This window comes from Anomaloglossus baeobatrachus, chromosome 3, assembly GCF_048569485.1.
Source record: "Anomaloglossus baeobatrachus isolate aAnoBae1 chromosome 3, aAnoBae1.hap1, whole genome shotgun sequence".
NCBI classification, from domain to species: Eukaryota; Metazoa; Chordata; class Amphibia; order Anura; family Aromobatidae; genus Anomaloglossus; species Anomaloglossus baeobatrachus.
Genome location: NC_134355.1, coordinates 196,471,090 through 196,498,356, shown reverse-complemented (window position 1 = coordinate 196,498,356; position 27,267 = coordinate 196,471,090). Strand labels below are relative to the sequence as shown.

Here is a 27,267-nt window from a genome sequence, read left to right as displayed (position 1 = left end):
GGCTTCTGCTAATGTCACCCAGTGTGGTATCATGTGCACCGGCCTCATGCCGTATAGGCCCGGTAACACGAGGCAGGGACGGCCAGTACCGGGCGCGCTGCGTGCCCTGACATACACACTGCGCACATCTCGCGGAGGCGCTCCCGCCGGCTGTGTACAGTCACCAGCGTCCTCGGAACAATACACGTGCCTTGCACTGCGAGCGCCCCCTGCCGGGCACTTCCCCCGCTTTCTCCTCCTCCTCGTCTCTCCCCATCGCCGCCTCCAAACAACACGGCGAACCTACATCAGCCGACAACATGGAGGCCGTCAAAACCTTTAACAGCGAGGTTTGTAGCCATCGATCCCCTCCTAGCGCCGCTTCTCCTCTGTCCTCCCTCCCCTCACTGCCAGGCAGTAACGGGCTCTCAGACTCCAGCTCCGCGCGTCCGTACACACGAGGCCTGCTGCAGGGGCGACCACTTCCCTTCGTGTTCGCGCTCAGCCCGTGTCTCCGCCACCACATTATTGTCTCCTCCCGAGTACGGGGCCTCCTGGGGGCACGGATCGCATATGGAGCCCCCTGTGCCGTGCACAGCTCGCGGTGCCCCCTTGTATGGTGCCCCCGGTGCAGCAGGCCCGGCCGATCTCGCTGCACGCAGGCCATCCTCTGCACAGGCCAGCCACAGCTGCAGAGCCTGCGATCATTCACATTAAAGGGCTACTGTCACGTATGAAAGGTCTACCTCTACCCACCACAGGAGATACGAGCGCTGGGGCCTGCACTGATCCTGAAGAGCCCCTCTTGTCTGGAGCAAAGGGTATAGGGGACACCTCTCTCCATTCATTCTTACAGGACTGCTGAAGTGTGGCAATTTTGGGCAGTCTCATTAAGGTTATGTGCCCACGATCAGGACTCGCTGCGTTCTGGACCCGCTGCGTCTGACCTGTGGGTCCGTGAGTCTCCTCCGCAGGAAACCGCAGCTGCTTGTACCCACAATCAGGGTTCAGGTCTCTGTGTTCTCCCTACAGAGGACGCATGCGAATCCGCAGCAAACAATTGACATGCTGCGGTCTGGAACGCACCGCAGGTCAGTGATAGCGGAAAAAACGAGCACAGTGGGCGTGGGATTTCTACTATGCTTGTACTGTACAACGCAGCTCTGTCCAAAACGCTGCAAACACTGATCGTGGGCACGCACCCTTAGCGGTGCAGTCATAGGGCCGTAGAACATGGATGGCGATTGCTTGGACTGGCCGGCGGCTCTCCTGATCTGAGGGTGAGAGCTGCATAGAAATAACTGCAGGAGAGCTGCCGACCCACTCAGTCATTGTCATGTTATACAGCTGTCAGGCTGCGCCCTAAGAATGAATGGGGCAGCAGTGTGCATGTTAACCACTGCTTCAGTTCTCTGGATCAGTGCGGACCCCAGCGAGCGGGAAGTTATCCACTTTCCTCTAGATAGGGTAGAACTTTCACACTTGAGAATACCCCTTCAATTACTATATTTTGCTTTGTAAAATAAAAATACCCCATAGGTGTGAAAGCAGCCTTATACACCACCACAGAATAACAAAGATATCAGAAAATGTCATGCTGCCGCATACCTGAGGTATTCACCTGTAGTCCACTGGCAAATCAAGCTACATTTGGTGAGATCTGTTGAGAATCTCATGTCTGGGCCTCATACACATAAATTCTCTTCAATGAACAGCCCATTTAATCTTATCGCCTTATCCAGGAGTGAGACCCCATTCACTTGCATAAAGCTGCAATGTAGCACCAAAACACAGCAATATTTGGCCAAAGTCACCATATAGCCCCAGCTTAAAAGATTTGTATGGTTAAAACAAGTTATCATTTATTCAAAGGACAAATCAGGAGTGTCAAACTCATTTTCACTGAGGGCCACATCAGCATTATGGTTGCCTTCAGTGGGTCACTAGTAATTGTAAGGACTCATGAAGATCTCCATGCATCATGATTCAAGCCAAGACTGCAATGCACAAGGCTAAGGGCTATAAGAGAGCTGTCCCTCCCCAGCTAGTAGGCCTATATGAAAGCTGTACCTGAATAGTAGGCCTCATTAGAGAGCTGTCCCAGGGTAGAAGGGCTATACTAGAGCTGTCCTTGGGTTGTAGGGCCAACGGTGCTGTCCTTGGGTTGTAGGGCCGACGGTGCTGTCCTTGGGTTGTAGGGCCGACGGTGCTGTCCTTGGGTTGTAGGGCCGACGGTGCTGTCCTTGGGTTGTAGGGCCGACGGTGCTGTCCTTGGGTTGCAGGGCCGACGGTGCTGTCCTTGGGTTGCAGGGCCGACGGTGCTGTCCTTGGGTTGCAGGGCCGACGGTGCTGTCCTTGGGTTGCAGGGCCGACGGTGCTGTCCTTGGGTTGCAGGGCCGACGGTGCTGTCCTTGGGTTGCAGGGCCGACGGTGCTGTCCTTGGGTTGCAGGGCCGACGGTGCTGTCCTTGGGTTGCAGGGCCGACGGTGCTGTCCTTGGGTTGCAGGGCCGACGGTGCTGTCCTTGGGTTGCAGGGCCAACGGTGCTGTCCTTGGGTTGCAGGGCCAACGGTGCTGTCCTTGGGTTGCAGGGCCAACGGTGCTGTCCTTGGGTTGCAGGGCCAACGGTGCTGTCCCTGGGTTGCAGGGCCAAGGGTGCTGTCCCTGGGTTGCAGGGCCAAGGGTGCTGTCCCTGGGTTGCAGGGCCAAGGGTGCTGTCCCTGGGTTGCAGGGCCAAGGGTGCTGTCCCTGGGTTGCAGGGCCAAGGGTGCTGTCCCTGGGTTGCAGGGCCAAGGGTGCTGTCCCTGGGTTGTAGGGCCAAGGGTGCTGTCCCTGGGTTGTAGGGCCAAGGGTGCTGTCCCTGGGTTGTAGGGCCAAGGGTGCTGTCCCTGGGTTGTAGGGCCAAGGGTGCTGTCCCTGGGTTGTAGGGCCAAGGGGCTGTGGCTGATAACTGCAGCTGGCATGTAATCTTGCAGGAAAATAGTTGTTGGACAATGAAGACCTCTGTGATTATGAGCAACTGCTGGTTCTGCCAGTGCAATGGCTGTTCCCTTGTAAGATATAAGTGATTGTGCAGAGGACCCCATGGGCATTGCTTTAGTGTGACAGCTCCATGTATATGCAGAGGACCAGTAAATATACCCAGCGGCACGGCTGCAGTGTGCAGCTCCATGTATATGCAGAGGATCAGTAAATATACCCAGCGGCACGGCTGCAGTGTGCAGCTCCATGTATATGCAGAGGATCAGTAAATATACCCAGCGGCACTGCTGCAGTGTGACAGCTCCATGTATATGCAGAGGATCAGTAAATATACCCCAGCGGCACTGCTGCAGTGTGACAGCTCCATGTATATGCAGAGGACCAGTAAATATACCCAGCGGCACTGCTGCAGTGTGACAGCTCCATGTATATGCAGAGGATCAGTAAATATACCCAGCGGCACTGCTGCAGTGTGACAGCTCCATGTATATGCAGAGGACCAGTAAATATACCCAGCGGCACGGCTGCAGTGTGCAGCTCCATGTATATGCAGAGGACCAGTAAATATACCCAGCGGCACGGCTGCAGTGTGCAGCTCCATGTATATGCAGAGGACCAGTAAATATACCCAGCGGCACGGCTGCAGTGTGCAGCTCCATGTATATGCAGAGGATCAGTAAATATACCCAGCGGCACTGCTGCAGTGTGCAGCTCCATGTATATGCAGAGGATCAGTAAATATACCCAGCGGCACTGCTGCAGTGTGACAGCTCCATGTATATGCAGAGGATCAGTAAATATACCCAGCGGCACTGCTGCAGTGTGCAGCTCCATGTATATGCAGAGGATCAGTAAATATACCCAGCGGCACTGCTGCAGTGTGCAGCTCCATGTATATGCAGAGGAGCAGTAAATATACCCAGCGGCACTGCTGCAGTGTGCAGCTCCATGTATATGCAGAGGATCAGTAAATATACCCAGCGGCACTGCTGCAGTGTGCAGCTCCATGTATATGCAGAGGATCAGTAAATATACCCAGCGGCACTGCTGCAGTGTGCAGCTCCATGTATATGCAGAGGATCAGTAAATATACCCAGCGGCACTGCTGCAGTGTGCAGCTCCATGTATATGCAGAGGATCAGTAAATATACCCAGCGGCACTGCTGCAGTGTGCAGCTCCATGTATATGCAGAGGATCAGTAAATATACCCAGCGGCACTGCTGCAGTGTGCAGCTCCATGTATATGCAGAGGATCAGTAAATATACCCAGCGGCACTGCTGCAGTGTGACAGCTCCATGTATATGCAGAGGATCAGTAAATATACCCAGCGGCACTGCTGCAGTGTGACAGCTCCATGTGAATGCAGAGGATCAGTAAATATACCCAGCGGCACTGCTGCAGTGTGCAGCTCCATGTATATGCAGAGGATCAGTAAATATACCCAGCGGCACTGCTGCAGTGTGACAGCTCCATGTGAATGCAGAGGATCAGTAAATATACCCAGCGGCACTGCTGCAGTGTGCAGCTCCATGTATATGCAGAGGATCAGTAAATATACCCAGCGGCACTGCTGCAGTGTGACAGCTCCATGTATATGCAGAGGAGCAGTAAATATACCCAGCGGCACTGCTGCAGTGTGACAGCTCCATGTGAATGCAGTCTGCAGGATTATTTTATGGTTGCAGCTGTTGAAAATGCCAAACCCTGCTATATACACCTTCCCCACTCCAGCAATGACTCTGACACTTTCCCAGTCTTTATGACAGATGCAGCTGTGACGGCTGCAGCCAATCATGGGGCTTGCTGATGAGGCTGGGGTGATTGGCTTCCGTGGTCATGTGGGTTGTAGTCCTGGAGCTCGGAAAGATGAATATAGCGGAGTGTTTCCATCAACTGCACTCCTATAAATGAAAAGAAAAAATGATCTCAGACTATCCCTTTAAGGGCTCTTTTCCACTTGCGAGAGACTTGCACGTATCTCGCAATGCATTACCCGGAACGGCCTGCCTCTTTCCTGACAGGAGTGGGTCAGCTGCATGTATTTCTATGCAGGTGAGACTCTCCCGTTGGGAAAGAGGCAGGCCGTTCCGGGTAATGCATTGCGAGATACACACGAGTCTCTCGCAAGTGGAAAAGAGCCCTAACAGCCAATGTTACTAATGCTGGCCATGCACACATACAGGCAGGGATCAGACTATGAACAAGCTCTGATCAACTACATAACAATCAGTGCTCGTTTCAAGGCTTGTACATATATGACAAAAACTGGGGACAAGTGTTAGCCTATGTGCCCACATAGCGTATTTTCATGCACTTACGCTGCGTTCTGCACCGCAGCGTAACTGCTTGCGACCTGCGTCCCCAGCACAATCTATGAAGATTGTGCCTAATCCATGCCCACGTTGCGTATTAGAACGCTCTAAAAAGCAACATGTCACTTCTTTCATGCGCTTTGGATGCAGCCCCCGCTCTGTCTATGGGAGGGGCTGCATCCAGAGCGCATGAAATCGGCTTTTCATTACGGACTGTTTCTGCAGCGATTTGAAGCGCACGTGTGCTGTTCAAATCGCTGCAGAAATTTCTGCAGGGACAGAACGCAACGTGGGCACATAGTCTTTGAGGCTACATGCGCACGCTGCATCTTTTTGTGTTCACAAACTGCAGCCAAGATTGCACCTTGTCAGAGAGAGCCTGGAAATGGCACAAAAATGCTTGTAATTGTAGGTGCGTTTTTGCTGCGTTTTTCTTAACATGCGTTTTTGCAGCGTTTTTGTGACAAATGTTGACAAAAACGCAGGAAGAATGAACATGCTGCATTTTTTTGTCACAAACTTTTGACAAATAAAACGCTGACAAATAAACTGCAATGTGCGCATAGCAAATCTGACTTCTCATAGACTTTGCTGGGAAGTCAAATGTCAGAAAGTTCTGAAAACAAAACTGCACCAAAAACGCAGCGTGCGCATGTAGCCTTAAAGTGAACCTGACATCTGACACTTTTCGCCCAATCCATTTGTCCGGTACTGGCTGACACTTATAATAGCTACAGGGGACTGAGCTGCGCTGGAGACTAGACGGACAGGTGGGTCTTCTTCCCCCGCTGCTCTGGAGTGACAGGTATCACCCTATACTCACACAACGCAGAGAACAGTCAGTCCAGGGCAGCAAGGGCAGAAGCCGCTGGAGACCCACCTGTCCGTGTGGTCTACAGCACGGCTCTAATTCAGGCTCCAACATACCTGGCTTAGATCACACAGCCAGTGGCCAATGCATGCGGCCCATGGATTGCGTAGCATTTATCAGTTGTCAGGGACTGTTTAAGGCCATATTGATTAGTGATTTATTGAAATCTCATCCACAGCGGCGGTACACTAATATAGAAAACTCGCTACAAATCCATCTCGTGTAGGCGTACGCTAAAATGGTATTCTATCATTTTACAAACCTAGAAAAGTCTACAAGTTATCTTTTGCATTCATCAGTCTACCGGACTGCACTTTTCATTAGTGATGACTTCCATGATGGCTGCAGCAATTCATTGACATCCGTGTTGACACCTGCGTGTATGGCACAAACCAGAGGCCAGTGGATGACTGCAAACAGATGTTGGACTAAATTTTTTACAGTAGGGTGGAAATATTCCTGGTAGGTTATGTTACCTCCTTGAGCTTTTGGAGAGTTTTTAAAGGGAACCTGTCACCAGATTTTAGATTTTTACCTATTAAACTAAAAGAATCCCCTTCTGCAGCTCCTGGGCTGCATTCTATGAAGGCTCACCTTGGCCCTGACTCCCCTTCCAGACCCTGAATATAACTTTATAGAACTTGGCCCTTAGGTATGCTAATTTCCTGTGTTGGCCAGATGGGTGGGCTCATTTTCTGCTCCTTTATCCCCCTCCTTCCTTGATTGACAGGATGATGCCTCCGTCATCCTCCTCATTGCATTCTCAGATCTCGCACCTATGCAGTTAGGTCGGCTCGTGCAGGCGCATTTCGCTCTGCCATATTGCGGGCAGAGCAGAAAACAGCTGCCCTCGCTCGCGCCAGTGAGCTAAATGCACAGGCACCAGATTATGGGCGGGTACGAGCATGGCGCTGGTGAGGTTGGCGCTGTGCATGATCTCACTAGCGCCATGCTCGTACCTGCCCATAATCTCGCGCCTGCGCATTTAGCTCACCAGCGCAAGCGAGGGCAGCTATGTTTTCTGCTCTGCCTGCAATATGGCAGAGCGAACTGTGCCTGCGTGAGCCGACCTAACTGCACAGGCGCGAGATTTGAAAATGCAACGAGGTGGATGAGGACAGAGGTGTCATCCCGTCAATCAAGAAAGGAGGACGGCGATCAGCGGCAGGAGGGGGATAAAGGAGCAGAAAATGAGCCCGCCCATCTGGCCAACGAAGGTAATTAGCATACCTAAGGGCCAAGTTTTATAAAGTTATATTCGGGGTCTGGAAGGGGAGTCAGGGCCAAGGTGCACCTTCATAGAATGCAGCCCAGGAGCTGCAGAAGGGGATTCTTTTAGTTTAATAGGGAAAAATCTGGCGACAGGTTCCCTTTAATATTGCACAGTTTTTGCACCATTTCTGCACTCTTTATGTGTTTTTTTACATGTTTTTGTCATGTTTTTGGCGCTGTGTTTTTGCCTCTCTTTGGTGCGTCATACTTTAAGTAAAGCTGCTTTGTTTTTGATACTTCCTGGTACAAAACGCTATTGATACACTTGTGCGGATGGCCTGCGTTTTTGATGATTTTCTGCACTAAAATGCATGTGAGTTCTTGCAGATGTCTAATGTAAGCCTATGAGAAAAATCTGCACAAAAAACGTGGCGTACCCATGAGCGAAACTGACATGCTGTGGAATGGAAACACGCTCCACAGATCAGACTACACAGAATATAAAGAAGCACAGGGCAGATTTCTGTAAATCCATCCACTTTACTGGGACTGTAAGGTGCATGCGCACACAGCCTTAGGAGTTTTGAGGAGTATCTTTAGCCAAGGAGGAATACGTAATTAGCAATAGGTCATATCTGTAATAGAATCTATTTATACATGAAAACATTAATACAGTATTACATCATACACTAATTAGACAGAGTTCAGTGGACTGGATTGTAAGCGCTGATATACATGGTGATCTCGGGGTAGTGGCGGTCACTGCCGTATACAATGTAATACACTCGTACAGATAACTTCCTATTTATTGGGGTCTGACTGAACGGAAGCTCACCAATGCCGAGAACTGGGGCTCTGAAGAACCGCATTGAATGGAGCGACAGTGTGTGTTTGTACATTACATATTACATTATTATATTATTATTTCCGTTGATCTTCAGTGCAGCTATGTAGTGTACGTCTGTACTACTCGCAGGCTCTGGGAGCAGGACTGTGCAGTAAGGGCTCATGCGCACGTAACTGCTGAATATTCTGCAGCGATTTGACAGCACATGTGGCTGCTGCCCTCACCATAGACAGAGTGGGAGCTGCATCCATAGCGCACAGAATAATTGACATGCTCATTTTATGAACGCACGGATTTGGGTCAAAATTTTAGCACCCAAATCACTGCGTTCATAAGAGCATCGTGCACACGTCTCATGCACAATCTACATAGATTGTGCAGGGGACGCAGGACGCATGCATTTACGCTGCAGTGCAGTACGCAGCGTAAATGCATGCTATTACGCAACATGCGCATGAGCCCTTAGCAGCTTGCCCCACGTCATGTCACTGTCGGGAGGGGAGATTTATTGTTGTGTGCATGATGAGATGATTCCATGAGCCAGCTTCACCGGCAGCGCATGGACATTTTGCACATGTAAGCGGCCCACATTGGCCACGTCAGTGCGTCTTTGAAGCCGGGTGGACCCTTTCCGGCTTCATTAGGTGCACTGGGCATGACAAGAAGGTTCAGAAGACTTGTACGTGAGTAGTCTCCTGAACATCCGGTCATGCATAGTGCACCTAATGAAGTCGGGAAGCGTACACCCTGCTTCTGAGGCACACTGACACTGCCATAATGAGCTGTGCACATGTGCGAGATTTCCATTAGCTGCCTCGTGGAAAGCAAAAATCTGCGACAGACTCTCTTTAAAATGTACATTATCGTGAGGCAGCCCCTTAGGCTATGTGCCCATGGGAGCTTGCTCCTGCGGATTTTGCTGCAGAAAACCTGCGGATTTATCTGGATTTTCTAGATAAATCCGCAGGTTTCAGCAAGTACAGACACTCCCCATGTTACCCTATGGGACATGGGGAGTGTCTGTGTCCATGCTGCGGAATGTGCGACTGCGGAATATGCTGCAGCCACACATAACTGCATGTCAATTCCTGCGGATTTACCTGCGGAAATCCCGGCCCTCCACTATGGAGATAGAGGCCGGGACTTCCGCAGGTAAATCACATGAATATCCGCAGGTTTACCGCAACAATTCTGCTGGAATCCCGCAGCCATGTGTAGCTGCGGATTCCAGGGAGCTGCTGCAGGAAACCTGCGGACGTACCAGCGGATATATCGTCAGGTACAAGCTCCCGTGGGCACATAGCCTTATGCGGGCGTCACACGAGACGATCTATCGTGCGATGCATCGTCGGGGTCACGGGTTTTCGTGACGCACATCCGGCATCCTTTGCGACGTCGTCTCGTGTGACACCTCTGAGCGACACAGAATCGGTTACAAATCGTGAGTCGTGTACACGTCGCTTATTTTTAAAAAATTGTTTATTTTTCATGGCGCCGGTTGTTCATCGTACCCGGGGCAGCACACATCGCTCCGTGTGACACCCCGGGAACGATGAACACAGCTTACCTGCGTCCCACGGCACCCGCCGGCTATGCGGAAGGAAGGAGGTGGGCGGGATGTTTACGTCATCTCCGCCCCTCAGCTTGTATTGGGTGGCCGCTGTGTGACTTCGCTGTGACGCCGAACGTCCCTCCCCCTTCAGGAAGAGGATGTTCGCCGCCCACAGCGAGGTGGCTCAGCAGGTAAGTACGTGTGACGGCAGTTTAACGACTTTGTGCGACACGGGCAGCGATTTGCCCGTGACGCACAAACGACGGGGGCGGGTACGATCGCTCGTGCAATCGCACGATAGATCGTACCGTGTGACGCCCGCATTAGTGTCAAGTATAACGGAAGACATTTGTAACATTTGTCATTCTGAAGAATCTTTGTATAATCTTCGTCATCTGCTCATTACTGGGGAATATTTTCTGAATATTTATTTAAACCATTTTGTTTTAACTATCTCATTAAAAGTCAAGTTTTACTGAAAAAGTTTTGCTACTATATATCTTACTAGTCTTAGGCCCCTTTTACACATCATTTTTTTTTCTGTCAGTCACAATCCGTTTTGTGACTGATGCGACGGATCTGTCGCAGATTGTGGTAAAACCGATGCGACGGATCCCTGTAAAAAAAGGATCACTTATATCACCCCATCCTGGACGAGAGAGAGAGATCCATCATCCATCGCAGGAATCCGTCATTTGACGGTTTATTACGGATCCTGTGCCCATATTCTTCAATTCTAACAAACAACAAATCTGTCGCTGTCTGTTTTTTCGACGCAAACAAAAAACGTGACTGTGGACGTCGTCTCCGTCCGACAGAATAAGATTTTTTGACGTATCCGTCGTACAACGGATGAAATGTGAGGCCATCCGTTGCAATCCGTCGCTAATACAAGTCAATGAGACAAAAACGGATCCAGCGCTGGGTCCGTTTTTTTCAAAATGCGACGGATTGCAACTGATGGCAAAAAACGGATGTGTGTAAGGGGCCTTAGGCTGTGTGCACACCCTGCGTTTTCGATGCTTTTTTTGGTGCAGTTTTGTGACAATGCTGCATGTTTATCCTTATGCCAGCAAAGTCAATGAGAATTCTGAACTGCTGTGCGCATGTTGCTTTTTTTCCTTGCAGATTTTGTGCAGAAAATAATTTGCAGCATGTCAATTGCTGGTGCGTTTTTGGCTGCATGTTTCATTCCTAAGGCCCTGTGCGCACTAGAAAAAAGAATTTTCTTAAGAAAATTCCGGAGGCTCAGTAAGATTTCCGCACTTGCGGGAAAATACCGCACCGAAATCCGCATCCAAATCCGCATGTGGTTTGTTGCGTTTTCCTGCGGATTTGGTGCAGAAATGCCGCAGCCAGCGTCGGACTGGCTACCGGAGGAATCTCCAGTAATGCCAGGCCTGGCCGCGGTTACCTGCACTGAACTCCGGAGCTCCCACCTGAGCTCCGGAGTGCATCCTAGACTAAACTACGAGCGCCGAGTGATTGTTTCCCCAGCGATTGCCATTTAGTTCAAGCCAGGCTGATCTCCGCAGCTCAGGTGACAGCTCCAGAGTGCAGCCCGGCCTCTCTACAGCTTTCACTTGAGCTTCGGAGATCAGCCCGGCCTGAACTAAACTGCAATCGCCGGGGAAACAATCACTCGGCGCTCGCAGTTTAGTCTACGCTGCACTCCGGAGCTCAGGTGACAGCTCCGGAGTTCAGTGCAGGTAACTGAATCCAGGCCTGGCATTACTGGAGATTCTCCGGTAGCCAGTCCTGCAGCTACCTGCGGAAAAGAAGTGACATGCAATTGTTTTTGCTGCGGGAATCCCGCAGCAAAACATGCAGCTGTCAAAATCCGCCTAGTGCGCACAGCATTTTTTTTTCCAATAGGATTTGCTGGTGAATCACTGCAGAGATGTTATGAACATTTTCTGCAGCGAAACATGCAGCAAATCCACGGGTAATCTGCGGGAAATTTCGTCTAGTGCGCAGAAGGCCTTACACCCATTGACTTCATTATGAAAAATACATTGAAAAAAAACCCACATCAAAATTGCTTGCATTTTTGGTGCGTTGTTCTAGCAGAAGGTGCAGATATTATACAGAAAATGTCTGCAGCAAATGCTCAGCGTGCAGACATAGCCTTAAAGGGGTTCCCTACTGTAAGTAGAAAAGTCTGCAGACACTGAATGTCTCCGCATACAGACAAATCCTGGCAGTGTGTGATATACACACATTTCTGATTCTTCTGTATTTTCTGTATTGAGTAGGTGGTCACGTGAATGCAAGACCATGTGATTTGCATAGTTGTGGTCACGTGCCGACTAGACTTTCTTGCTCTTCTGTCAAAAGAACATTGAGAGCAACGCAGGAGAGTCAAGTCAGCTCCTGGCCACAACTATGCAAATCGCATATCAGTGGCCGTGTGACAACTCGTCACTACCCACTTATGCAAGCATTATAGGGAAATTATGACAGTATGCACAGAGAGTAACTGCAGACTTTTCAGCCCAGGAAATCCATTGAAAGCCCCTATACACATAAGACAAACGTTGGGTTCGGCCAACAGTCTAATGTGTATTGAGGGTATATGAACTTTACCCGGAGAGATGAGATCAGGAGAGAGAAGGATCTATATGTCTGCTTTTTGGCCACCGATCCTTTGTGTTGTTGTTGAGATAAGCCGCCGCCACAGTAGTTTGGCAGCTGCTCTTTTATAAAGTAAAACCACAAGTGCTCTGCAGAGTTAGTCAGGAGAGGCTTAAGGCCGGGGCCACACGGGGATCTGCTGCAATCCTCGCATGACACTCAGCTCATGCTGGCAGCACAGCAGGAGCCGAGTGTCATGCGAGTGTCCCTGCGACTGAGGTCCAATCATATGATCGGACCTCAGCTGTGGGGGGCGGGCCGGCTCTGAGGAAAGGCGGGTCGGCACTGAGGAGGGGAGGGAGGCATTTATCTCCCTCTCTCCTCCGTTGGCGGCTGTTGCCATTCTCGCACTGCACTCGTGGTATACCGGTGTACTGCGAGTGCAGTGCGATTTTTCTCTTGCCCCATACACTTGAATGGGTGCGAGAGAAACAAGACTCACATTACAATCCCATCGCATGCTGCGATTGTTTTCTCGGTCCGATTAGGGCTGAGAAAATAATTGCTCATGGGTGCCAGGACATAGGCTAATATTGGTCCGAGTGGAATGCGATAAAACATCACATTCCACTCACTCTGATTTTCATGCCGTGTGGCTTAGACCTTAGGCTGCTTTCACACATCCGGCTGTGAAACCTATGCAACGGATGCAGTGAAAACACCGCATCCTTTGCATACGTTTTTTACATGCTGGCCGTCCGGTTTTTGCCGCTTGCGGCAGGCTACTGAGCATGTGCAGTGGCAAAAACCGCATGCGGCGGTTTTTGCCGCATCGCACCGCATCCGGCATCTTTCAGATGCTGGACATACACGCTTCAATGGTAAAACACCTGTGCGTATATCCAGACGTTTGAGCTTCTCTTTACTACTTCGGGTTTCCAAAGCCGCAAAGTGATTAAGTGTGACATAAGCATTCCTCAGGCGCCTCCTTATAAGCAGCTCCTTATTTTATACACAAGTAAAAAGAGAAAACGGTAGCAAAAAAGCCGCTGTAAAAACTAATGCAGAGGTGACAATAAAGACATTTCGGGTCCACCACTGGCAGTGTTTTTGTGGAGCATCATGGGCCTAATCATCCTGTCTTATGTGATGGATATGCACTGCAATGCCCAGCCTGGCCGGAGCGCTCGCTACTTTCACTTACAGGCTATGTGTTAGAGAGGCGATACGCTTGGGTTGTAAGACTTGTGGTCAGTCTGGGCATTTTGAAATGTGTACAGATTATGAATATACCGGTACCCTGCTGGGCTCAGCCTTATGGTTAGGTTGGAATACTGCATAATAACATGGTAGTATAACAGTGAAGCCTTATGTTAACCCCTTTACTGCCAAAGACTGTTTCCACATGCCATCTGATATGGCTGTTCGTGTGGGAATAACTCTGGAATGCTTCCACATATTCCACCAATTCTGGGATTGTTTTTTCATTACACATTGTACTTCATGTCAGTGGTAAATTTAAAGAGAACATGCCATCAGGTTTTTCCCTTATGAGCTGCGGCCACCATCGGTGAGCCCTTATACATAGCACACTAAAATACTGTATATAAGTGCTTAGGACGCAGTGTAGAACATAAAAAACACCTTTATAATAATTACCTAGGGGGCGGTCCGGTCTTATGGGTGTCACTGCTCTCGGTCCAGTGCCTCCTCCATCCTGTGCGATTGTCGTCCTCCTGCCCAGCCCTATGTGGATGTGTCCTACGTCATTCACACAGACGCCTCCATTGCGCTCCTGCACATGCGCACTTTGATCTGCTCTCACCAGGGCAGATCAAAGTATTGTAGTACACATGCATGGGTGGTCTCTGACCTTTTCTCACCCCTGCGCATTACAGTACTTTGCTCTGCCCTCAGCAGGTCAGAGAGTGCAATGGCAGGCTCTGTGAATGATGCAGGACATGTCATGTACATGGGGCTGGGGAGGAGGACAGTGATCGCACAAGATGGAGGAAGAGTCGACTGAGAGCGGTGACATCCATCTGACATAACCGCCCACTTGGTGATTATAATAAAGCTGTTTTTTACATTACATATAGCGGCCTGGGCAGTTATAAACAGCATTCTAGAATACTGTATATAGGGGCTCACTGATGATGATCGCAGCTCATAAAGGAAAAACCTGATGACAGGTTCCCTTTAAGTCAAGATGATTTTCATTTAGTTATGAAAATATCTAAAATTGACAAATGTAGAAAAATTTACCATTTTTGAACTTTGAATTTCTTTGCCCTTAAATAAAAAAAGTTAGTAAATAATATTTATCACATCTACTTTACATCAGTGTCATTCTTGAAATGGCTTCTTTTTTTTGTCAAGTTGTTAGAAAAGTTAAAAGTTCAACATCATTAGGGCATTTTATTTTCCTATTAAATTTACCAGATCTATATTTTTAGGTACCACTTGACTTTGAAGTGCCTTTGGGGGCCTATATGTCAGAAAACTCGTAAATAACCCCATTTTAATAATTGCACCCCTTAACTTCTCTTAAGTTAAAGGGAGTTTGTCAGTTTAAAAACACAACTAATTTGTAGATATAGGGTTAATCTGCAGGTTAATAGCATTCTGAAACTTCCTGGTGCCTGCATAGAGAGCCCCGCTGCTTGGAGGAAATGAACTTTATTCCTCCCTACAGCCTGTGAATTTCAGTTATAGAGGTGGCGCCCGTGTGGTGTCAGCCATCGCTCTGTACATTAGTTAAGTGGCTGTAGCCGCGCCACCGTCAGTGACTGACAGCTGGCTGTAACGCTGGAAATTTTCCTTCTATATTTGGGGAAATATTAAATTAATTCACCATTAATGTAACTGCTGAAATAGCTTCTCTTAGTGAGGATGTGATGTTCGGTTGTATGGATGTTGCTGCTTCTAACTGCTTTTCCAGATTTGTGTCAATCTGGAGCTCAGCAGACTCTTTGCAATAAGTTTTGTAAATAATTTTTATCAGTCAGTTGTGAACACAGATGAATATAACACTGCATGCTCAGAATACATTTATAGAAAGCAAGCAGTGGGAGTTCTGTTGTATACATCACATAGGAGACTCTGAAACTGCTGTATATACATCACATAGTATAAACCAAGACTGCTGTATTTACATCACATAGGAGACATCGAGACTGTTGTGTATACATCATATAGGAGACACTGAGACTGCTGTATATGCATCACATAGGGGACACTGAGACTGCTGTATTCATGACAGGATACACTTCGACTGCTGTATATACATCACATAGGAGTCACTGGGGTTGAAGCATATACATCACATTAAATACACTGGGGTTCTGGTCTACTTCGGCAGGACAGGTGCATAGAGCTCGCTAGCTCCTCCCACAGAGTCCGTCCTGGCACTGGCCTGCGTCAGGACATAATCCTTCATTGCATGCTCCACACCATTCAATGGTAAACATTGTGTTTGCCTGCTTGCACTGTAAGGAGAGATGAAAAGGCCAGCGGCTTGTAAAACGGGGCTACCAGCACATGCACTATAGTCCTGGAGAATCTGCCCAGCAGCCAGTGGTTCCTTATTTCTTATATAGGGGTATTGTGAGCAAATTAAACAGAATTGTATAATATTGGACTGTGAACTTCTACATTAAATTTTCCACTAAAATCTTACTTTAGCCACAAGTTTTTAATTGTCAAAAGGACTAGTAGGAGAAAATGGACCACATAATTTATGACATAATTACTCGAGTTTAGTTATACTTGTGTGTGGTCGCAAACTTACTTTTCAGTAAAGTAGAAAGGCTAAGAAAGAAAGAAGCACCATATTGGAGTGCAGATTTTTGTAGCATGGTTTGCAGGTTCCTTGTCACATTAGTAGAACCCATGAAGTGCCAGAACAGCAGAACCCTCTAATAAGTGACCCCATTTTACAAACTACAACCCGCAATGAATTCACCTAGCATGTCACTGTACCATATATGCGTGCTTCGTACATCACTGCACTATATATATGTGTGCTTGGTACATCACTGCACTATATCTATGTGTGCTTGGTACATCACTGCACTATATATATATATGTGTGTGCTTGGTACATCACTGCACTATATATATGTGTGCTTGGTACATCACTGCACTATATATATGTGTGCTTGGTACATCACTGCACTATATATATGTGTGTGCTTGGTACATCACTGCACTATATATATGTGTGCTTGGTACATCACTGCACTATATATATATATGTGTGCTGGGTACATCACTGCACTATATATATATATGTGTGCTTGGTACATCACTGCACTATATATATATGTGTGCTTGGTACATCACTGCACTATATATATATGTGTGCTTGGTACATCACTGCACTATATATATATGTGTGCTTGGTACATCACTGCACTATATCTATGTGTGCTTGGTACATCACTGCACTATATATATATATGTGTGTGCTTGGTACATCACTGCACTATATATATGTGTGCTTGGTACATCACTGCACTATATATATGTGTGCTTGGTACATCACTGCACTATATATATGTGTGTGCTTCGTACATCACTGCACTATATATATGTGTGCTTGGTACATCACTGCACTATATATATATGTGTGCTGGGTACATCACTGCACTATATATATATATGTGTGCTTGGTACATCACTGCACTATATATATGTGTGTGTGCTTGGTACATGACTGCACTATATATATGTGTGCTTGGTACATCACTGCACTATATGTGTGCTTGGTACATCACTGCACTATATATTGTGTGCTTGGTACATCATTGCACTATATATGTGTGCTTGGTACATCACTGCACTATATATGTGTGCTTGGTACATCACTGCACTATATATGTGTGCTTGGTACATCACTGCACTATATATATGTGTGTTTGGTACATCACTGCACTATATATATATATATATATATATATATATATATATATGTGTGCTTGGTACATGACTGCACTATATATATGTGTGTGCTTGGTACATCACTGCACTATATATATGTGTGCTTGGTACATCACTGCACTATATATATGTGTGCTTGGTACATCACTGCACTATATATATGTGTGCTTGGTACATCACTGCACTACTACAGTGCCTACAAGTAGTATTCAACCCCCTGCAGATTTAGCAGGTTTGATAAGATGCAAATAAGTTAGAGCCTGCAAACTTCAAACAAGAGCAGGATTTATTAACAGATGCATAAATCTTACAAACCAACAAGTTATGTTGCTCAGTTAAATTGTAATAAATTTTCAACATAAAAGTGTGGGTCAATTATTATTCAACCCCTAGGTTTAATATTTTGTGGAATAACCCTTGTTTGCAATTACAGCTAATAATCGTCTTTTATAAGACCTGATCAGGCCGGCACAGGTCTCTGGAGTTATCTTGGCCCACTCCTCCATGCAGATCTTCTCCAAGTTATCTAGGTTCTTTGGGTGTCTCATGTGGACTTTAATCTTGAGCTCCTTCCACAAGTTTTCAATTGGGTTAAGGTCAGGAGACTGACGAGGCCACTGCAACACCTTGATTTTTTCCCTCTTGAACCAGGCCTTGGTTTTCTTGGCTGTGTGCTTTGGGTCATTGTCTTGTTGGAAGATGAAATGATGACCCATCTTAAGATCCTTGATGGAGGAGCGGAGGTTCTTGGCCAAAATCTCCAGGTAGGCCGTGCTATCCATCTTCCCATGGATGCGGACCAGATGGCCAGGTCCCTTGGCTGAGAAACAGCCCCACAGCATGATGCTGCCACCACCATGCTTGACTGTAGGGATGGTATTCTTGGGGTCGTATGCAGTGCCATCCAGTCTCCAAACGTCACGTGTGTGGTTGGCACCAAAGATCTCGATCTTGGTCTCGTCAGACCAGAGAACCTTGAACCAGTCTGTCTCAGAGTCCTCCAAGTGATCATGAGCAAACTGTAGACGAGCCTTGACATGACGCTTTGAAAGTAAAGGTACCTTACGGGCTCGTCTGGAGCGGAGACCATTGCGGTGGAGTACGTTACTTATGGTATTGACTGAAACCAATGTCCCCACTGCCATGAGATCTTCCCGGAGCTCCTTCCTTGTTGTCCTTGGCTTAGCCTTGACTCTTTGGACAAGCCTGGCCTTGGCACGGGTGGAAACTTTCAAAGGCTGTCCAGGCCGTGGAAGGCTAACAGTAGTTCCATAAGCCTTCCACTTCCGGATGATGCTCCCAACAGTGGAGACAGGTAGGCCCAACTCCTTGGAAAGGGTTTTGTACCCCTTGCCAGCCTTGTGACCCTCCACTATCTTGTCTCTGATGGCCTTGGAATGCTCCTTTGTCTTTCCCATGTTGACCAAGTATGAGTGCTGTTCACAAGTTTGGGGAGGGTCTTAATTAGTCAGAAAAGGCTGGAAAAAGAGATAATTAATCCAAACATGTGAAGCTCATTGTTCTTTGTGCCTGAAATACTTCTTAATACTTTAGGGGAACCAAACAAAATTCTTGTGGTTTGAGGGGTTGAATAATAAATGACCCTCTGAATAAACTTTTCACAATTTAAAAAAAAAAAAATAAAAAAAGAAATAACATTCTTTTTTGCTGCAGTGCATTTCACACTTCCAGGCTGATCTACAGTCCAAATGTCACAATGCCAAGTTAATTCCGAATGTGTAAACCTGCTAAATCTGCAGGGGGTTGAATACTACTTGTAGGCACTGTATATGTGTGCTTGGTACATCACTGTACTACACTGTGTGCAGAATTATTAGGCAAGTTGTATTTTAGAGGATTTTTTTTATTATTGATCAACAACTATGTTCTCAATCAACCCAAAAGACTCAAATATCAAAGCTTAATATTTTTGGAAGTTAGAGTAGGGTTTCTTTAGATTTGGCTATCTTAGGAGGATACCTGTTTGTGCAGGTAACTATTACTGTGCAGAATTATTAGGCAACTTAATAAAAACCAAATATATTCCCATCTCACTTGTTTATTTTCACCAGGTAAACCAATATAACTGCACAAAATTTAGAAATAAACATTTCTGACATGCAAAAACAAAACCCCAAAAAATTAGTGACCAATATAGCCACCTTTCTTTATGATGACACTCAGCAGCCACCATCCATAGATTCTGTCAGTTGCTTGATCTGTTTACGATCAACATTGCATGCAGCAGCCACCACAGCCTCCCAGACACTGTTCCGAGAGGTGGACTGTTTTCCCTCAATGTAGATCTCACATTTAATGAGGGATCACAGGTTCTCTATGGGGTTCAGATCAGGTGAACAAGGGGGCCATGTCATTGTTTTTTCATCTTTTAGACCTTTACTGGCCAGCCGTGCTGTGGAGTAGTTGGATGCATGTGATGGAAAATTGTCCTGCATGAAAATCATGTTTTTCTTGAACGATACCGACTTCTTCCTGTACCACTGCTTGAAGAAGTTGTCTTCCAGAAACTAGCAGTAGGTCTGGGAGTTGAGCTTCACTCCATCCTCAAGCCGAAAAGGTCCCACAAGTTCATCTTTGATGATACCAGCCCATACCAGTACCCCAGCTCCACCTTGCTGGCGTCTGAGTCGGAGTGGAGCTCTCTGCCCTTTACTGATCAGCCTCTGGCCCATCCATCTGGCCTATCAAGAGTCACTCTCATTACATCAGTCCATAAAACCTTTGAAAAATCAGTCTTAAGATATTTCTTGGCCCAGTCTTGACGTTTTATCTTATGCTTCTTGTTCAAAGATGGTAGTTTTTCAGCCTTCCTTACCTTGGCCATGTTCCTGAGTATGCCACACCTTGTGCTTTTTGATACTCCAGTAACGCTGCAGCTCTGAAATATGGCCAAACTGGTGGCAAATGGCATCTTGGCAGCTTCACGCTTGATTTTCCTCAATTCATGGGCAGTAATTTTGCACCTTTTTTGCCCAACACGCTTCATGCGACCCTATTTGCCATGAAACACTTGATTGTTTAGTGATCACGCTTCAAAAGTTTGGCAATTTCAAGACTGCTGCATCCCTCTGCAAGACATCTCACAATTTTGGACTTTTCAGACCCTGTCAAATCTCTCTTCTGACCCATTTTGCCAAAGGAAAGGAAGTTGCTAATAATTATTACACCACACCCCTCCTCATTACAGAGATGCACATCACCTGATTTACTTAATTGGTAGTTGGCTCTCAAGCCTATACGGCTTAGAGTAGGACAACATGTATAAAAAGTATCCTGTGATCAAAATACTAATTTGCCTAATAATTCTGCACACAGTGTATATGTGTGTACTTGGTATATCAATGCACTATATATGTGTACATTGGTACATTACTACACTATAGATTGTGCATCACAGCCCTATATGTGTGTACTTGGTACATCACTGTACTATATATGTGTACTTGGTACATCACTACACTACAGTAGATTGTACATCACTGTACTATATGCGTGTACGTGGTACATCACTACACTGTATGTGTGTACTTGGTACATTACTACACTATAGATTGTGCGTCACTGCCCTATATGTGTGTACTTGGTACATTACTGCCCTATATGTGTGTACTTGGTACATCACTGCACTATAGATTGTGTGTCACTGCCCTATATGTGTGTACTTGGTACATTACTGTACTATATGTGTGTACTTGGTACATTACTACACTATAGATTGTGCGTCACTGCCCTATATGTGTGTACTTGGTACATTACTGTACTATATGTGTGTACTTGGTACATTACTACACTATAGATTGTGCGTCACTGCCCTATATGTGTGTACTTGGTACATCACTGCACTATAGATTGTGCGTCATGCCCTATATGTGTGTACTTGGTACATTACTGTACTATATGTGTGTACTTGGTACATTACTACACTATAGATTGTGCGTCACTGCCCTATATGTGTGTACTTGGTACATCACCGCCCTATATGTGTGTACTTGGTACATTACTGCCCTATATGTGTGTACTTGGTACATTACTGCCCTATATGTGTGTACTTGGTACATTACTGCCCTATATGTGTGTACTTGGTACATTACTGCACTATAGATTGTGCGTCATGCCCTATATGTGTGTACTTGGTACATCACCGCCCTATATGTGTGTACTTGGTACATTACTGCCCTATATGTGTGTACTTGGTACATTACTGCCCTATATGTGTGTACTTGGTACATCACTGCCCTATATGTGTGTACTTGGTACATCACTGCCCTATATGTGTGTACTTGGTACATTACTGCCCTATATGTGTGTACTTGGTACATCACTGCCCTATATGTGTGTACTTGGTACATCACTGCACTATAGATTGTGCGTCATGCCCTATATGTGTGTGCCTTGCATGGCACTGCACTGTAAAGCCTTAGCTGTGGTAATATGAACATTGCTGATATTACTGCAGGCAGATGTGTATATACGGTAACCTGTAGAGAACATATGGATTAGTGTTCCTTCTTTTACTTTTTTGTTTTGTTTTCCATTTTGACAACTTTACAGTTTGGATGATGTATAACGTGTGACGTTTCATTAGTAGGGGTGCAGGTACTCGAGCCCCCACTTTATTCTGAGCCTGCCTTGAGCTATGGAGGAGAGCTTCAGATAACTGAGCTTCTTTACTCCTTTGTTTTAACAACTAATGGGGGTTTCAGTACCAGAATCAAAGTTGCTGACAGGTGAACATTCTCTGAGTACAATTACTCCTCATAGAGCTTTTCTCAATATTATAATTAGATAAAATCACAAAGTGCTTGTTAAAATAGCAACTTTCCTCTTTTCTTTTTATTACATTTTTTCCATTCTTTCTCAAGAGTTATAAAAGAAGTTATCCTCTTTCAGTAATCCTCTGCACGCTCAGGTTTAATTCACAATACTGCTTTGCTGTTAGCAGTGCTCCAGCCAAACCCTGAACTCTGTGGCTAGTTAAAGGCAGGCTATGGGGTCTCTTATGCCATCCAAGCCAGCAGCATTCACATTTGCATGTCAGAGTTCCCTTGCTAACCAGCTCTGAAACACATCATTTTTAAAAAACAGTGTGCATAAGAATCATTTATTACCTTTGTTTTTCATTTGCAAAGTAAAGCCTTGACTAGTCGAAGGGGCATTGTTTCTCCAGACTAGTCGGCCCTCTTTCCACAGGGGCTTGATAATATGAATTCCACAAGCCGGTGTCATGGCAGTTCCTGGAAATCTTGCACATGTGCGCGGCTCATTTCGGCAGGTGTAAGTGCCCCAGCCTTAGGCTCCTTTCACGTTGCGTTTTACCTTCCGCTCACAGGTCCTGTCGGAGGATCCGTCCGAACCGCCCATCCCCCACTCTGCCAAGCGTGTTCCAGACGCATGCGCCCGGCAGGGCCATTCATTGCTATGGAGCACACTGCGTTAGCGTGTGCTCTGTTTTGTGCCATTTTTTGCACATATACGTTTCTGCAGACGGACACCCGAACATAGTCCACCTACGTTCGGGTGTCCGTCTGCAGAAACGTATATGTGCAAAAAATGGCACAAAACAGAGCACACGCTAACGCAGTGCACTCCATAGCAGTGAATGGCCCTGCCGGGCGCATGCGTCTGGAACACGCTTGGCAGAGTGGGGGAGGGGCGGTTCGGGCGGATGCTCCGACGGGACCTGTGGACGTAGAGAAAAACGCAATGTGAAAGGAGCCTAAGAGGCGCACTGGGCATGATTGGCAGTACAGAAGCTGTTTTGTGATCATGTGCAGTGCACCTCTCTGAATCCAGGATGTGTACACCCAGCTTGAGAGGCACACTGACACTGCTGAAATGAGACGCACATGCACAAGATTCCCAGGAACTGCAGTGACCCAGGCTCATGGAAATCACGTCATCACGCATGATAACATGGGAAGAGGGCCGACTAGTCTGTGGAAAACTGACTAGTCAAGGCCCTAATTTGCATATGGAAAAACAGAGGTAATAAAAGCTTATTTTACACATTGATTTTAGAGACTCATGTTATACAGGGATGGTTAGTAAGGGAACTTAAGCTTCCAAATATGAATGCTGCTGCATTGGATGGCATAAGGGACCTAACAGGTTCTCTTTAAATCTGCATCAACAGTGCTGCTGAGCACAATGAATGGCTGCAGCGCTGTCAACGTATCATCATTGCAGAAGTCAAATAACACAAATCCTGGGAGTAAAACGGTTTAAACAGGACCTTTATCCAAGTTTATGAAGTTAAACTGGACACACTACGTAATTGTGGCTGCAGGACGGAATAAAATATTCAGTCATTTTTTTTTTTTCACCTGTCTATTATGGAGATTTTAACAATCAAAGTATTTGGCACCTAATTAGTTAACTTTTAGGTCCAAGGGGGTGATATCAGAGAGTTGCTGAGCAATCACTGATGGAAGGAACATGCCTGTGGGAGAGGTAATCTTGTGTCTGCTGTGCTCCAGCTCCTTGTACTGATTCTGCAGTGAGATCAGGGCTGTCATTACACCGGGGGAGTCCAGACCAGTAAGCCCTGATCTCACTGCTGAGCGATGAGGAGCGAGCTTACATTCCTCGGGAACACTACCAGAAGCTGGTGTCTGGCTATGCATCATGTTTGCAGCAGGTCATAACAGCCAGCATCTCCATGTCTCCAGTATGTGTGGTGTCTGGTTCCACATGTACCGGAGACATGGACACCTGTAGACCCATTAAATTCAGTGGGTTTGGTCACGTGTTTTGGTGTGTGACACCCAGGGGCTTCAGCATTGATGCTTTTGGTCACACTGCAGCCATTGATTGGCTGCAGTGGTCACACTCTGAAGCTCTGACAAAGAAATAGACGAGAATAGACCAGTGTAGGACCAGTTAGCAGGAGGGAACCGTGGCAGGAAATCCATAGGTGAGTGTGGACTGGCTATTTATTGGCCGTATCTACATGAAAAAGAATGGAAAATCTGATTTTTTATTATGGCGGAATGGTTAGTGGAGGCTCTTACATTGCCATGCAACACTTGATCAGATGCTTGGTCACTCGCACCCCATGATGTAACCCAGTGGCCCCTGCTAAAAGTCAGCATATGACATCCCATTTTGAACATAAGCCATGACGCAGATGTGAACTATTTGTTTTGGTGGATCAAGAGGTAAACGTAACAATTTTCAAAAGTGATTGTGGCTAATCCAATTTGTCATTTTTTTCAGGGCCGACATCAGGGTATAGAAGTGCCCCTATATCGTTCTAGTCAGGTTTGAATATTTTCTGAGAAACCTGTACCTTAAATGATTTTTTGCATGTGATGTTTTGTTTAGACTTTCTTGTACATATGTGGTTGTGTGACGCTGGGGGTCCGCAGTCTCCTAGAGGAGTAATGTGCGAGCGGTCAGTGAGATGATCCGTGTGGGCACTTCTCTATAGCCTGTAATGCTTGTTGGTGAACTTTGTAACATGAGAATAATGGCTTTGGTTGTGTGGTTGTTATACTATCATGGTACAGTCTAAGGGTATGTGCGCACGTTGCTTTTTACCTGCTTTTTTGCTGCTTTTTCTTCTGCGCTGTTTAATGCCAAAATGGATGTGTTCTTCTATTCAAGCAAAGTCTATGGGAATTTGGGTTTCTTGTTCACACTATGTTATTCAAAATGCTGCCTTTTTGAGGCAGAACTTTGGGCAAAAACTCAGCTTTTCAAAGAAGCAACATGTCAATTGTTTTTGCCATTTGGGTTTTGCACTGCAAAGCTGAGTTTTTGACCAAAGTTCTGCCACAAAAGTCAGCATTTTGAACAACATAGTGTGAACAAGAAACCCAAATTCCCATAGACTTTGCTTGAATAGAAGAACACATCCATTTTGGCATTAAACAGCGCAGAAGAAAAAGCAGCAAAAAAGCAGGTAAAAAGCAGGTAAAAAGCAACGTGCGCACATAGCCTAATGGTGCACATTGTGCTAGAGTAATGAGCTCTGGACTGAGGGTTCAGGAAGTTGTGTCTGATGCCCTGTAATTCTCCAGCAGTTGTGTTTTATGAGATCCCCATACAGATGAGACCACTGAGTCTCCAGACTCCCCATATGCCTATGTCCTCTATGAGATTGCTGTCTCTCCATCGGACAAGAGTGTCTTCTGCTGAAATCCCAATAGCTGGATCCTTGTCTCCCCAACATCATCTATCGGGAGGAGTAGACCCCCTAACACCATAGATGATCAGCCAAAATCAGCAGGCTTGTCCCACTTTTATCTAAAGTGTATGGGGGACATTAACAACTCTTTTTGTTTTAGGGTTGTCTTTTTTTTTTTATATACCTTTTTAACCCCTTCCTGATCGTAGTTTTTTTTCTTCTCTTTTTCTAAGAGCCATGTTTTCTGCGTTTCCTCTCACCTAGCTGTATGAGGTGTTGTTTTGCGATTGTTTTTTGCGATTTGTTTTTCTATTGTTCATTGTACTGTATAAATTCCCTGGCAGTTTGATTCTCCAGGTCAGTGCGGTTACAGTGATACCTAACTTGTATCATTTTTTTATCATTTATTTAGGTGGCGAAAAAAAACGAAAATTCATTAAATAAAATATATATACTGCTTGTGATGCCATTTTTCGAGATCCATGTTTGCTCATTTTCCAATCTAATATTTTTATCGATACCATTTTGAGGAGGATACAACGTTTTTATGTCTTATTGCATTTTTTTGTGGTGTTGCAGAATCAATTCTGGCATGTCATGTCATTTATTTTCTCTGTACGGCATTTATCAATTAGGCTAATTTGTTTTATGTTTTGATAGCCTTGGTTTTTACAGACGCAGTGATGCCACATGGTTTTTTTTTCCCTTTATTTTTAACGGGGAAAAGTGTAATATTTATTTTTTTTGCAGTTTTTAAACACTTTTTTTAATATATTCTTTAGTTTCTTCAGGGGACTTGAACCTGACATGGTCCCATTGCTTGTACTCTAGTATTGCAGCATAAAGTAAAAATCAGGGTCTCATAGGACGCTCCGCCATGGTCTCTCGGATTCAGCAGAGCACTGTCATGACAGGCACAGGTTTCCTCTGCGGATCCCTGGCTGTTGTTGCAGCCCATCAGTGTCTCATATTTGTGTTGTATGCCATGACCTTCATTGGTACGGACACTAAATGCCGCTGTCAGAGATTGACAGCAGCGTTTAAAGGGAACCAATCACCAGGATTTTCGTATATAAACTAAAGCCAGTGCTATACCGGCACTACCAGGCTGAGTCTATACATACCATCAGTGGTCAGCTCGGATGTATAGGTTTTGAAATCCAAGAAAGTAAAGTTTATAAAATCAGCAGCTTCTTGAGTGACAGCAGCTGAGGATCAGATAATATCTGGGGGATATTCAGAGTTATCCCCTCTCCCTGTTAGAATTAGCATAAGTATGATACAATTGACCTAGCAGAACCTGTGTGAGGTCATACCCATGTGACCTGATATCAGCTTTGTTCACTGAGGCCCCGTCCCTTCTGGTCACATGGGTATGACCGCACACAGGTCTTGCTAGGTCGATTGTATCATACTCATGCTAATTCTACCAGAGGGAGGGGATAACTATGAATACCCCCCAGATATTATCTGATCCTCAGCTGCTGTCACTCAAGAAGCTGCCGATTTTATAAAGTTTACTTTCTTGGATTTCAAAACCTATACATCCAAGCTGACCACTGATGGTATGTATAGACTCAGCCTGATAGTGCCAGTACAGCACTGGCTTTAGCTTATATACGAAAATCCTGGTGATGGGTTCCCTTTTAAGTTAACAATTAGCAGCAACTGTTAAAGGCAGATCCTCAGCCGCAGTCATTTTTGGCAGGCAATGGTATATGCTCATTTTCTGAGATTACATTTAAGAAAGGGACCCAACATATCATGTAAATGTACATTATATGTCAGTAAAAAGTTAATAGGAACTGTGATCACCTCCTTTAGTATAACCCTCATCAACTAATGAA

The 27,267-nt window shown here is 46.0% G+C and overlaps 1 protein-coding gene across 6 annotated transcripts in view; it reads left to right on the top strand.

Moving 5' to 3' along the window:
* The first annotated feature begins 212 nt into the window (after nucleotides 1-212).
* The window catches only part of SCAF8 (SR-related CTD associated factor 8), a 333,369-nt gene continuing 306,314 nt past the window's right edge, over nucleotides 213-27,267 (top strand). For 4 of the 6 annotated variants that reach the window (XR_012751614.1, XR_012751615.1, XM_075339680.1 and 1 more), the window contains exons 1-2: nucleotides 213-329; nucleotides 24,508-24,552. Coding sequence is in view for 4 of the 6 variants with exons in the window: in XM_075339680.1 (XP_075195795.1) it covers nucleotides 300-329; nucleotides 24,508-24,552 (75 nt within the window). In the remaining 2 variants the exon portion in view is untranslated. The remainder of the gene's footprint in view (nucleotides 330-24,507; nucleotides 24,553-27,267) is intronic. The other 2 variants (XM_075339679.1, XM_075339682.1) reach the window with 2 other exon arrangements.